At 39.8% G+C, this 13,947-nt stretch overlaps 2 protein-coding genes across 3 annotated transcripts; both read left to right on the forward strand.

Annotated features, from left to right (window-relative positions):
• Positions 1-497: 497 nt before the first annotated feature.
• LOC115010610 (polymeric immunoglobulin receptor-like) lies at positions 498-5,279 on the forward strand. The gene is made up of 8 exons (XM_029435275.1): positions 498-672; positions 964-1,290; positions 2,458-2,778; positions 3,014-3,313; positions 3,795-3,872; positions 4,022-4,117; positions 4,228-4,298; positions 4,495-5,279. The coding sequence occupies exons 1-8, from the start codon at positions 645-647 to the stop codon at positions 4,657-4,659; spliced, it is 1,386 nt and encodes a 461-aa protein (XP_029291135.1). The 5' UTR covers positions 498-644; the 3' UTR covers positions 4,660-5,279.
• A 3,478-nt stretch (positions 5,280-8,757) lies between these two features.
• tekt4 (tektin 4) lies at positions 8,758-11,432 on the forward strand. Of its 2 annotated transcripts, XM_029436095.1 has the most exons (7): positions 8,758-9,314; positions 9,698-9,768; positions 9,885-10,028; positions 10,144-10,230; positions 10,465-10,600; positions 10,685-10,839; positions 10,936-11,432. In XM_029436095.1, exons 1-7 carry the CDS (start codon positions 8,787-8,789, stop codon positions 11,147-11,149), a joined length of 1,335 nt encoding a protein of 444 aa, XP_029291955.1. In that variant the 5' UTR covers positions 8,758-8,786; the 3' UTR covers positions 11,150-11,432. The 2 variants fall into 2 exon arrangements, with proteins under 2 accessions (XP_029291955.1, XP_029291945.1); XM_029436085.1 differs by having other exon boundaries at positions 10,685-11,432.
• Positions 11,433-13,947: the final 2,515 nt, after the last annotated feature.

The raw sequence follows: 13,947 nt of genomic DNA on the forward strand, positions 1-13,947 counted from the left end.
TATTCTTGTCTATTATAATGCAGCCATCTCCGTGTGTGTTGAATATATTTTTGGAAAGTGACATGTCAGTATTATGAGTGAATGCTGAAATAAGAAGCTAGCACTGTGAACATATATCTGTCAAACAAGACACAATATTTAATTATGTAATCACAGGGCAGATTTCATAATACGATTAAAGTAAATTTGAGGAAAATGAATTTACTGTGCAGTTGCATTCATGTACAGTGTCATGTACCTTGTCAGTATATTGTGTGTAAGGATGGACAGGGTTCCCCTTTATGGTGTCAATGTGATTGAACTTCTCTGGCAACTTTAGCTTTATAAATAAGTAATCTAGTCAAAATATTCATTCATACTCACCTGATTTGAGTAGATGTGGGTGTGTTTTCTTTGTTTCACATGAGATAAATAACGTTTCCTCTTTTACAGATTGATAGCAGTTATATATATATCTTTACAAAGTTCTGACAAGACATGAAATTCATTTGTCACAACTAGGTGATAGTTTAAGATTGATAAAAAAAACTCTAAATGCAGAAGTGAGAGGGGTTTGCATGCCCTGCTGACACAGGCTGCATTGTGGGTGTAACATGTTAGACACATTTTCTATTTCTTAGAAACTGCAAAGCAATAACACGAGGATGTGGAACCTGCTTCTCACCCTGTGCAGTAAGTCAAAACAAATCAGTAAATATATCTGCTTTTATGCTAATTAAATATGTCAGAATACAACGCCATGTCATTGGTAAATTTATTATACAGCTGTAACAAAGCGGACATTTATGTCTACATGAGAAGATAAAAGATGATGTCGTTGATATCAACAGATTCCAATGTACATACTCTATATGTTCAGTGGCAAAGAAGCTGCATGAACCTTAAATTAAATACATGAAAAGCTGCAATGACGACTCATTTCCAGGTTTGTTTTTAACTTTTCATGTCGTCTTTCCTGTACAGTTGCTCTGAGCTGTGTGAGGAGCGCAGCAGGGTTGATCCATGTGTCTGGATATGAAGGGAGAGGAGCGGAAGTTTCTTGTACCTATGAACAGGGTTATGAGTCTTATGAGAAGTACCTGTGCAAGAAGGAATGCAGCAACGAAGATGTTCTTATTACGACGACCCAAGCAGCTCGGTACAAATACTCCATCCGTGATCACAAACAGAGACGAGTCTTCACAGTGACCATCTCTGATCTGAATCTTACGGATGCTGGGATATACTGGTGTGGGGTGACCAGGAATGGAAAGGATATCTACACAGAAGTAAAGCTGGAAGTAGGAAAAGGTAGGTAAAGAAATTACAACAACAAAAAACCCAGAGCTGGATTTAAGTACGGTTCATTATTTCATTACTTATCAATACCTTGTTGTTTAGTTGCTGGAGGTTGTGGTCGAGGTTATGGGTATGACGCCTATAGAACATTAAACAGCTACATTTACAGTGGTGGAATTACTCATACTGTACATAAGTAACATTTTACAGTGGAAACCTTATAGTGATCATGTCTGATTGATCGCTATAAGTGGATGATTATTATAACCAATTATTTTTGTTCTCATATAGATTACCATCTAATTGACATATTTATATTTATTAATTAATATAAATTAATGAAACGGTCAGTTTCACTGCTTACAGTATTGTACTGACTATTTCAAATAAGAGTTTCAAACACTTTTAAAATGACTGGTCAAATGAAATGATGTATAGTTGAAATAAACTAAAATACAGTCCAGTATCTACTGTATATAGTTTATAGCCTAAAACAGTATTGTGCTGTTTACAAATAGGCTGCTAAGCCACAGCTCGGTGTAGTTTTAGTGCATTTAGCAGAGTAGCAGAGTTTGAAAGCAAAGTAGTAAAGTAAAGTAAAATGTTGTCATGTATGAAAAGACCCTAAATGAACTACTGGATTACTGCAGTATAAGCTAATTATTTAAACAGCATGTGTATAGGAATGATTCTGGCCCAAGCGTTTTGATCCATATTTACTGCAAGTGGTTTATCCCTGTAAACGTGATCACTATAAGCCGTTTCTACTGTACTTGTACTTTACTTTCCATTATCTCCTTCTTTACATTTATCTACTTCACCACATCACACAGGCAAATATTTAACTTATTGCTCCACTACATTTATCTAACCGAAGTAATACTTTACAGAATGATTTTTATATATAAATCATATGATCCTGTATAATTGATGTTTGCATGATGTTATAGAGTAAACTGCCTACCAGTAAGTAAAGTAGTTTAAAATATAGCTTCACATTTATGCATCTTGAATATAAACGGGTCGTTCTGCCTGCATAATGAGCTGGACTTTACTGAATAAAAAATGTAGAAGCCAATATTATATTCATTATGATATTGCCTTTTTGACTGAAGTAAATAATCTCAATACGTTATATGTGCTTGTAACAGTCTGGGATGTTGCTTGTTTTACTAACAGACAGCTGTTGTGAGCAATCCACCAAAGTCCAAAGTTATGAGGAGAGTTCAGTGTCCATCAGTTGTACGTACACGCCGAAGCACCAGGACAGCGTGAAGTACGTCTGCAGAGGAAGCCAGCCCTCCACATGTCTGGAGAGCACACTAATCACCTCTGACAACAGACAAAATGGAGAGTTGAGACTTACAGATGACAAGGTGTCGAGTCAGTTCACAGTGGACTTTACTAGTTTGACCCAAAAGGATTCTGGGTCGTACCTGTGTGGTGTCCATGGACTCACCGGTCTGGATGTTTTCTCTGCTTTTGAGCTAGAAGTCAAAGGTGAGTGATTGACCTCATCATATTTTAGTAAACAGTGTTATTTTAAATAATGTAAATCAGCCAGAAAACTATTTTCTGTCAAAAAAGACACTAATTTAGAACAAAGTTTTGATTTTAGACTTGTATGATTTGTCAAAATACATAAAATATTCAAAGACGTTTCACACCATTACATTTCTAATCTGCGCCCGGATACAGGCTATAATGTTGGCTCAAACCGGCTTCTGTGTCACAGAGTGGTGCTGTGTGGGGTCAAAAACACTGAGTGGCATTGTGGGACGTCCTGTAACCATGCAGTGTCACTATCCACCGCAGCACAGGGATAACAGGAAGTTCCTCTGTAAGGGAGACCACCGCAACAACTGTACAGACATGGTGACGAGTCAGAGCAGGTTCACGCTGCAGGATGATGTTTCTTCCAGCTCTTTCTCAGTGACCATCGCACAACTGAAAGCAGGGGATGCTGGGACGTACTGGTGTGGTTCACACTCACGGTGGAGTGCTGGAAACTACACAAAGATTCATCTGTCAGTCGGTAAGATCAGGACAAGAGTAACAGATGGAGAATACTGCTCAATACATGACAACAAGCTGTAGCTGTAAGTAGCTGTAAGTCATATCCTGTGAGCTCAGGTCTGCATCATGTCACCATCATGTCACCGTCACACAATGGAGTTAAACTCTCATCCTTCCTTCTGGATTCCTGAAAATAGGTACTAGTGAGTACACAGTGCAGTCATTTGTGGAGCGTGTAGTTCGCAGTGTGATGTTTACGTTGTTCTCTACCATAGTTTTGCAGCATGTCAGCATGCTAATTAGCACTAAACACTAAGTACACTGAGGGAACGTCATTAGTTTTGCCGGTAATTGGTCATAAAGCAAAGGACCCTCATGATGGCACTAGATGGAAAATCAAGGGATCAACATTATATCCTCTGGGGAACCAATTGTGTCATCAATGCAGCAGATTTCATCCTGTCAAACCTTTTAATAAATGTTGAGATATACTCTAACAGTCTTTACAGAGCAGACCAGTACTGAGGTGGAACCTGTCGAATCACAATCAGCACATACCCCTGGACAACAGATCAAAGGTGTGTGTGTGTGTGTGTGTGTGTGTGTGTGTGTGTGTGTGTGTGTGTGTGTGTGTGTGTGTGCGTGCGCGTGCGTGCGTGCGCGCGCGCGTGTGTGTGTGTTTTCAGGAAGTTCATATTTTTACTCTGCTCTGTTATTTCCCCCCCAGATGCATCACCCTTTCACCCTGCGGTTTTCATCGCCCCCGTCCTGCTGCTCATACTGACTTTTGCTCTGGTCATATTTTATAAATACAAAGTGCGAGGTACGTTTCATATGCAAATGCTTGCACAGAACCTTGTGCACACAGGCAAACACATACACAATTCTATGCAAACAAATTGTGTAACCATTTCTTATTCTGTGTGTTTCCAGGAGCTCGAGCCAATGTGAACAGAAACCAAACCAATCAGGCAGAAACAGAGGAAGTGATACATGCAGCTGATGTAAGAAAACTAAAATTAAAAGCTTTGCTAAAGAACACGAGAGAATGTTCTGAGAATTTGAGAATAATACGCTCTTTTGATTTGAATTGAAATTAAAAGTACCAAGTAACTGATTATTTGGCCGTTTTGTTGTGCATAATAATATGAATTCTCATCTGAGTAAAGTCAGTCTCTATTCTGTTTTTTTGTTTTTTAGATTTATGCAAATCAAGACATAATGCGCTCAAAGCCGTTGCCGCCCAACCCGGAGAGCGCCTATCAACACTACGATGATGCAGGTGAAGCCCAACAAGACGTTTACCAAAACTTCACCATAACAGATGATATCTACTGCAATCAATTTCACATTGAGCATCAGTAGCTCAGTCATCGGGGACTTGGCTCGGGAACCGGAGGGTCACCGGTCACGGACCAAGTACAGACTGTTGACTGGTAGCCTCCTGGGCACTGCTGAGGGTCCATAGAGCAAGGAGCCTAACCCCCAACTGTGCCCGGGGCGCCTAACCATGGTGTGTAATGTGTAAAGATTTGAAAAATGTGTGTAATGTGTAAAAATAACAACAGAGTGAAAATGATATCTTCCCTCGAGGGAATAATAAAGTGTGTCTTCTTCTTAAAGGCAAGAGGAGATGAACAGCACACACATATGTGATCAAACCTTGTATTCTTGGGTCACATTTGTACCCAAATGATCCTGTTTGAATTGCCTCAATTAACAGCTAAGCAATACATATTCACGTAGCGGTGTAAACTACAGTAATATAATTATTTTTACAAATTGTTTTACATTTACCATCAGTTATATTTTGTACTTATATTCATTGCTTGTGATTTTACAGTTTTGCTTTCTCGTTAGTATAAGAAACAGTTTAACACACTTATAAGAAACGTTGGATAAACATTTTACCTAAATACCCCAAAGTAAGTTACCTTCCTGTATTTATGTGTAATAAACAAAATAAACAAAACCAAGAAACAACACATCACTGGGCTATTGATTTCTTGTTTTAGTCTTAGTCAACAAAATATTTCTTTATTCAACTAAGAGTCATTTTTTATGCTTCTTTGATGCTGAGTGACTTATTCCAAGGAATTTATGAGCTCTGATAAACACAAGATCAAAAGGGATGTGTTGCATGATACTCAGTTTTTCAGATCTGTTCAGATTAAATCCCCTAATCGATTAGTCGACAAAATCATATGAGTGTTAGTCGACTAAGAATTTCTTTCGTTGAGGACAGACCTAATCGCCATGTAGTCAGTGACTGTCAGTTGCAGACATTTGAAGAACTGAAATGTAGAACTGAAAAAGTGATTTATTTTAGTATATAAGTAATGGCATTATATTCCACTAATATTCACAGAGAGAAACACACACACACACACACACACACACACACACACACACACACACACACACACACACACACACACACACACACACACAATTCTATGGATTATTATTAAGTTTTCTAAAGTTGTTGCATTAAACTAAATATGTTCTCTTTTAACTGCAGGCAGTATGAATAAATAGAGTTTGACACTCCCTTGATCTTCAGATTAAGTCACTGTTAAAGTTCACTTCCTATAAAGCACAGTCACACTGGTTAGTGTGTGTCAGTGAGCCCTCTGCTGGTGCTGCTTTACTGTTACACTTCAACAGACACTTGAATCTACAGATGGAAGACAATTAATAACTTTTATCAGCACATAAATATTGATAAATTCATATTTATGAAAATTAAAAACTTTTTTTTATTCATAATTTTGATCAATTTTATTTAATCTATTTTCCTTTGAGTAAACAACACACCAACTCATTTTGTATGTATGTATGTATGTATGTAGCAATAACAACTGCAAATAGTTGTTTAGAGGATAAATTGTTAGATTCTGCCCTGAGATTGTACCTGACCGCTGTGGGATCAGCTCCAGGTCCCCACGACTCTAAAGTATAAGCAGTTACCAGTGGCGTAGCTAGGCCCTTGTTAGGTGGGCTTCAGCTCACCTAAAATGTTTTAAAGCCCACCCAAATTAAAATGTTGAAAGTGACTGAATCTGAATCACAACAGCGTGATAGATCTCTTTGCCACTCTCAAAAAGAGAAGGAATTATTTGATGCTTACACCTACAAGTGTCTGAAAGACAGGTGGTGCGTTAAAGAGTGGACAGCTCCACCTCACCTCTGGGCTAAGCCCACCCAAACTTGAAACCCTAGCTACGCCCCTGGCAGTTACAGATAATGGATGGATGGTTATTTAGGTTTCACTTGCCTTTATGGACGTTCCTGATTTTTTTTTACTTTCTTTGCCAACAAGATATTGGCTTTCACAAACTGTTCCTCTCTTTAGATAGATTGATCGTATGTTTAAGTATATTTATGTATATTTTAAAGTATATAAGTCACATACTAAGTTTATTTCAGCCCCGATTTTTTGATGAATCTGTCTTTGTTCTTGTCCAGTGAAAGGCTAAATAACACTCGGCACACATGGACTAAGGATTCATTTAGATTAAGCACAAAAATATATATAATTATTCTGGGATCACACTTCAGTTTTCACACTACATCTCGTCAGTAGGAGGCCTCAAGCCGATCCCAGCTGGCATTGGGCGGACAGGTCGCCATGTGTAATATTTACCCACGTGATATTCTCAACATTTTAGACACTGCTGTCCGTGTGCAGCAAACTGTTCACCTTTACACTGCGGCATGAAGGGTTTGCAACCACATAAACTGTAGTTTATGTTTCTTTGCAATAACATAAAGATGCGGAGCCTTCGAAACCCACTGTACTTCCTCTGCAGAGATGCCTCAGTGGACAGGAGGAAGTTTGTACCACAAACATTTATTGTTATTTGTTTTTTTACTTTTCATGACCGCACGTCCCTGTTCAAATCTAATAGGTCCTTCACTGATTGTCAAATCACATGTAGTTTTTGCTCTTTGATCCCCCTCTGTTTAAGCTTTATATTTCTATACAAAAACAGCTAAAACAGCAGAAGTATGTGACGATGTTGTTGTGGTCTTATGTTGATCTTATTTAGCCATTCTGAGGATATCACCAAGATGCTGCTCTGGTTGTCCCGTGAACTTTGTCTACATGGTTATTTATTGAAAGCACTTTTTGATAGCCTTATATTTATATCAAAATAGGCTATATATCATATAAGCAATTATATTCAAAATCAGATGCTCAGCACCCCCATAATGGAATAATCCTTTGTTTCACACCCCTGTCAAATATATCAAAGGCATATATGTGTGTGTGTGTGTGTGTGTGTGTGTGTGTGTGTGTGTGTGTGTGTGTGTGTGTGTGTGTGTGTGTGTGTGTGTGTGTGTGTGTGTGTGTGTGTGTGTGTGTCCATGAAACAAGCCAAAGTTGAGGCAAATGTCCTTATTTAACATGAAAAGGGAACATGAAACAAATGCTTGGAACCCAGTCTGGGTATTTGGTGCCACATCAGCTGTTTTATAATAATAAAGATGTGTTATATGTGTACTTTACTCAGTTCCATATTTTTCCAGATGTTATACCCATTAACGCGTTGGTTTTCATTGTACCCTGCTGTATTTGTGATACTGGCATTTGCCCTGGTCATAGTTTATAAATGCAAAGTGAAAGGTATGCATTACACACAACATGCTCAAACACACACATTCATACAAACATAACTGGGACTTAATATGTTGTGTTGTATGACTCTGTGTCGACAGGACCTGAAGTCAACATTAAGATAAATATAATAAAAAATAAAATTATGAGTTATTACTGTAAAACATGACTAAAAGAAATCTCACTAGTTCGGAGAGGCGACAATGTTCCTTACACGAGATACAAAAGTGAGGCACACAATAACTATAATATGGCAATTTATGACTTGTTATGACTTGTTATGACTTTTTATGACATACTATACTATGACTTTTTATAACATAATATACTAGGACTTTTTATGACTTCTTTTCATGACGTACTTTACAATTACTTTTTTATAACTTTTTAATGACTTGTTTAATGACTATGACGGTTTTCATTACATTTCTAATGAAATACTATGACTTTTTTTTTTATAAATGTTTTATTCATAATATGGTATGTCACCATACTATGAATTCTGCAGTCACTTTGCAGTGTAGTAGGATGTAGATAATAGTGAGGTCACCGGATCAGAAAGAAAACAATACATTACAAAGTATTAACATATATTTCAATACGTTTAGGGAATAATAATATGATATATCCTACCGTGTATGTTACACATAATGACTGAAATGGTCATTTAGCTTTGGTAATTAGGGACCTGAGACAAAGCTGCAGCTGATCCTGCCAACATGAGTAACCAGGCAACACCAAACAAACATAAGCTCGGTCAGCCTCAGGACTGTGGAAACTCACTGATGCTGTTATTTTGGACAAAATCTGCTAAAATCAGCTGATCAGTGCTAAGTATTTTTTTCTTATAACTGTAATTTAATTGTCAAATATGAGCTCTGATGATCTAGTTTCAAGGCCCCACTATGACAGCAGGGCTGTGGCTCAGGGAGTCCCGGAGAGGGAGCCTCCTGTTAAGCCGGATGTCCCGCAGCCGTCCTCAGGCTCAGCCACAGCGGGGTACCGCTCCGCTAAATCCTCCCCAGATGAATGGTTCTCCAACTACCACACCATCCTTCAACAGGCCGGTACCGAGAGCCACGTAGCCCGGAGCATCCAACGAGAGTCTAAAACTCTGCACCAGGACACAGAGGCAGACACTCTGAAGACCCAGGCCCAGGGAACGCGTCTTCTGGGGGAGAGACTACAAGAGATCCACTCCTGGAAGTCTGAGCTGCAGCGGCACATCGACCAGCTGCTGGCCGACACGGAGTCACTGCTGGCGCTGAAGACGAGGCTGGAGAAGGCGCTGGACGCCACCGAGACTCCGTATGCCATCGCCACCGATAATCTGAACTGCAGGACCAGAAGACTGGGACCAGACCTGGTCCGAGACACCGTGGAGGAGGAGCTGGTAAAGGTAAAGCTTTATAATAAAGTTTATGTGCGATATTACTAACTACTTGATCACTCCACCTTCTAAACTGTGAGAATCTTCTGATTTTCCTTGTCTTAAATTGTGTTTAATATACATACTATATATGTATATTTATATACACACATATATATTTATATACACATTTATATATATATGAATTCATATAAAAATTCAATAAATGATTGGCTTCTGAACTGTTCATCAGACAAAAATAGAAAATTGAGATGCACCGTTTCTTTTTTTTCTGATTGTTATTGACCACATGATTGATCGAATAATCAAGAAAAGAAAATGTAGAGCCTAATAAAATGATAACTCAGTTGTGCTCTTATATTCTAACAAGTGTGTGACTGTGTGTTTTGTAGGAAGTGGACTTGATCAGGAGCGTCCAGGCTCTTCTGAAGAGAACTAGGGCTCAGGTTGTCAGTCAGATCAAGTGAGTGTCAAAACCTGTTCAACAGCCGTACATGCAAAGCCACATATACTCCTTTTTATTTTGAGGTCTCTCACAGAACTGAATTATCCATGGGTTTGTGTCTCTGCGTGCGTCAGGATGAACCGAGATGCCAAGCAGACGTTGGAGTTGGACTGGTCTGATAAGTACCAGGCCTACAACTTTGATGACCACAGTGGAAGATACAGTAACATGAGCCCAGATACACAGCACCACCCCAGCTCAGCCACCGTGCAGGACCAGTGAGTCTATGTGTTCGTGTGTCTGTGTGTAACATCATTTTCAAAACTTAGAAACACATCAAATTAGAAACAATGTACATAACTTTAATACAATTTGTCACGTGGTCTGCTGCAGGGTGTGTAACTGCACATTGTGGACAAAGTTTACACAGGACAACCTGCACAAGGCCTTTCAGGAAGAACAAGCCACCCACAGTCTCAGGTCAGAGCGCACACTGAGGTTCAAACTGTGTTTAAGCTCTGTGGGATGGAGGCTACTGTGAAGGTGACATTGTGCCTCATGCAAAAACATTCTCTTAAAGTTTCTCTTAAGTCTCTGTTCCACTCAGAAGCTGAACACACACAATATAATCCTCCATGGTTTTCTTTATAGTTTTAACTGGGATCAAAAGTATTTAATTATTTAAAGTTCTGTGTGATGCTGTGTGTGTGTCAGACTGCTGGTGGAGCGAGTGCTGCAGGACACCACAGACGATCTGAGATTCCAGTGCTCCACTGTGGACCGAGCCTTCAGCCAGCGCTGTGAGGAGCTGATAGAGGCCAAGACCCAGCTGGGGATGAAGCTCGCTCAGGTAGACAAACAGACCAACAACCAGACTGACAGAGCGGCTGATTGATTGACTACCTAATTATCTATTGTATGATGATGTGTGTAGGTCTTGGAGCACATTGGGGCCCAAGAGAGGAACATTGTGGCTCTGCAGCAGGCCATCCACAACAAAGAGGATCCACTGAGAGTAGCCCAGTCCAGACTTTATCTCCGCTCCCTCAGACCCAACATGGAGCTCTGCAGGGATGAGCCCCAGTTCAGGTACACACACAAACACACTCACACACACACAGTCTCATCTCACACTATTGCCCTTTCTCTCTCTCTCTTCATTTTGTTTGCTTCCTGTGTCTGCAGTTTGGAGGGGGAGGTGAGGCAGATTGATGCCACTCTGGAGTCTCTGCACCAGCAGCTGAGTGAGGCCAGAGGCTCCCTGTCCCACCTGGAAGAGTCACGCATTACCCTAGAGAAGGACATAAACTGTAAAACCCACTCACTGTTCATCGAGAGAGACAAGTGCATGACCAACCGAAAACGATACCCAGCCGTCTCCACACTGTCAGGATACTAAGACGACGACTGTGACATTTGCTCATTTTAAAATGGAGATTGTTTTGTCTGTTTGTTGTGCTGTGTTGTAAGGATCAGGTATTGCGTCATCAAGAAAAGTCAGTTCTAAAGAACATATTGTGCCTGACAATGTGCTGAATTGATTTTCATATCCCCTTTAATGTAATAAGGAAACAACAGTGCAGTGTGGCTTTCTGTAAATGCTTGTTCATAAAAGTTCAGAACTTCTTGTAATTAGTTATACTGTATGTTTAGTAAATATAATACTAAATTATTAATTAATATTAAACACAAATACTGTCAAAATATGCTGTTTTTTGTGAATGCAAATGGGAGAAAGGTTGTGCAGTCACTTTTTAACATTAAGGTTTAATATGCGATATGAATAGGGTTAGTGTCACGCTGGGGTGAAGGTAGTGATGGCAGTGTGATACTGAAGCTTCGATACGTGCTTCAAACTCTGGACTACAATTCCATAGAACCACTGCTTCGAAGCTTGCTTCAAATCAGTAACTGCTTCATTTCCTGAATGAATCACCGGACTGGTCCGCGGTCCAATCAGGTGATTCGCTGCCACTGCCTCGTCTCGATTCTCACAGGTTGAGACAGTTTTGAATTTGAGCGCCTCAACACTTTATAATCGCTCTAAACAATGCACAATTTGTGGATTGTTGTCGTAGTAGTATGCGTTATTGCTGTTGAGTTGTTGGTATTGCATTTGTATTTGATAATTATGGAGCCAGCCAACTAGCGAAACAATTGTTATGCATGCCAGCATCATCTGTTCCTTGTGTGCAAGTAAAGAAACCAGATCGAAATCTGTTGAAATAATAATGTACATCCCACATAAAAATACGCAGCCCCAGTGGTGCAGCTCGTAGAGCAGGCGTTCCCTCAATTAAAGGCTTGCCGCAGCAGCCTGGGGTTTGAGTCCAACCAGTGTCCATCTGTTGCGTTTCATTTCCCTTATCTTAAACTGTACTATCATTTAAAGCCTAATAAGCCCACATTTTTCCCCCAGCACTCTCTTCTCAATAACACATGCACACAATCATCAATCTTTATTCTTAAATAGAACATGATATTCAGTCTTAGATGTGTGCGGTCAAAGAATTTTCAAGGCAAAGATACTTTAAATCCACTGCAGCCTTGCATTTCGCCAGTAGAGGTCACTGTACCTGAAGCTTCGAGTAATGAACCCATTTCCGAAACAATTGGCTGAAATTGTTCAGAGCTTCACAAAAGCTTCATTTACCCATCACTAGGTGAAGGTGAGGACAAATGCAGTACACGATGGGCGAGCAGAACACGAGCAGAACACGAGCAGAACACGAGCAGAACATGAATAGCAATCTGACAAAACACAGTGGGGCAGACAGGGATAAATACACAGACACCAAACGAGGGAACAAGACACAGCTGGGGGAGAAAGGAAAAAACACAAGGGCAGAGTAAATGGATACAGGAGGAACACATAAACAATCAGAAGGGGAGGGTAAAGACACAGACAGGAAGTACAACTAGACCTATAACAAGGGGGAGTGAACACTTCAAAATAAAACAGGACACCAAGAACAAGCAGATCGTTACAGTTAGAGGCAGTGGTTGAAGACGTAATCAGATCACAGATTTCTATTCTATTCTTCTCTTGTAAAATTCACTCTATAAAATCTCCACTCCACTAGAGTGAGCTCTTGAGCCTCGATATCTCGACTCCTGCTGCATCTGATTACAGTGAGATGTCTTTCACCATAAAAGCAAAGTAGAATAGAAATCTAGTGGAGGCATATTTTTACATGTTAATGTTAAATGTTAGGAACACACAGATTGAGATGTTACAGTAAGTTCATGGCACAGATGTGCATATGTATGAAATTAGTTTTAAAGACCAGCTATCTGTTCTAATCCCTAAACACATATTTCATGTTTCCTCTCTCAAAGCTACATAACATCAAAGAAGGTAAAGATGAAGTATTATAACAAAAGGAACACACACGTCCCCACATCTGGACTTTTCTGCAACGTCTACAAATTGCATGAATTAATGTGGAGTTCTAATTTTATTACGCATTCAGTTTTAGGTTCCGTTTATTAAGTGTTGAAGCATTGTAACCTCATTTTTAGGAATATGTGCTGGAGCCATCGTCCGTCTCTATTCTTAGAGAGAGCTCCCTTCATGTGAGGAGGTGCCACGACTGAGGATGTTATGAAACTGAACTTTATGCAAAGAGAAAGAGTTCAGACAGGCAGCTCTGCTCTTACTGCGGAGCACATAGTATTTATTTCATGATGGTGCCAGAAGAGAGTGTGTGTGTGTGTGTGTGTGTGTGTGTGTGTGTGTGTGTGTGTGTGTGTGTGTGTGTGTGTGTGTGTGTGTGTGTGTGTGTGTGTGTGTGTGTGTGTTTTTACCATTGTGTGGGACACAAACACACGCCCTTTCAGCTTTTCAGACATCAGATGGGAAAGTGATTTTTAATTATTTTTTTATATTAAGAGTTTCAATGAGGATTGGGTAAGACTTTGATACACACCATTCAATACACAAACAATAAACCACTGCCTGGACACTGTGATATAAGGAGATACGAATCCTCATGAAATCATGCCTTTTTATAAATTGAGCTCACGTGTCCCGTGTATCCTGACCATGTGACCAGCCTGTGAGAATGAGGTTGGTTTGATTTGAACTACCTGCTGCAGAGTGGCAACACCCTGTAAGTGGATAAAACAAGTGTTGACAAGTCTTTGTTGGGACCTGAATGTTTGATTTGACTTGGGAGCAACAAAATAAAGTTAATT

This window comes from Cottoperca gobio, chromosome 1 (genome assembly GCF_900634415.1).
Source record: "Cottoperca gobio chromosome 1, fCotGob3.1, whole genome shotgun sequence".
Lineage (NCBI taxonomy): Eukaryota > Metazoa > Chordata > Actinopteri > Perciformes > Bovichtidae > Cottoperca > Cottoperca gobio.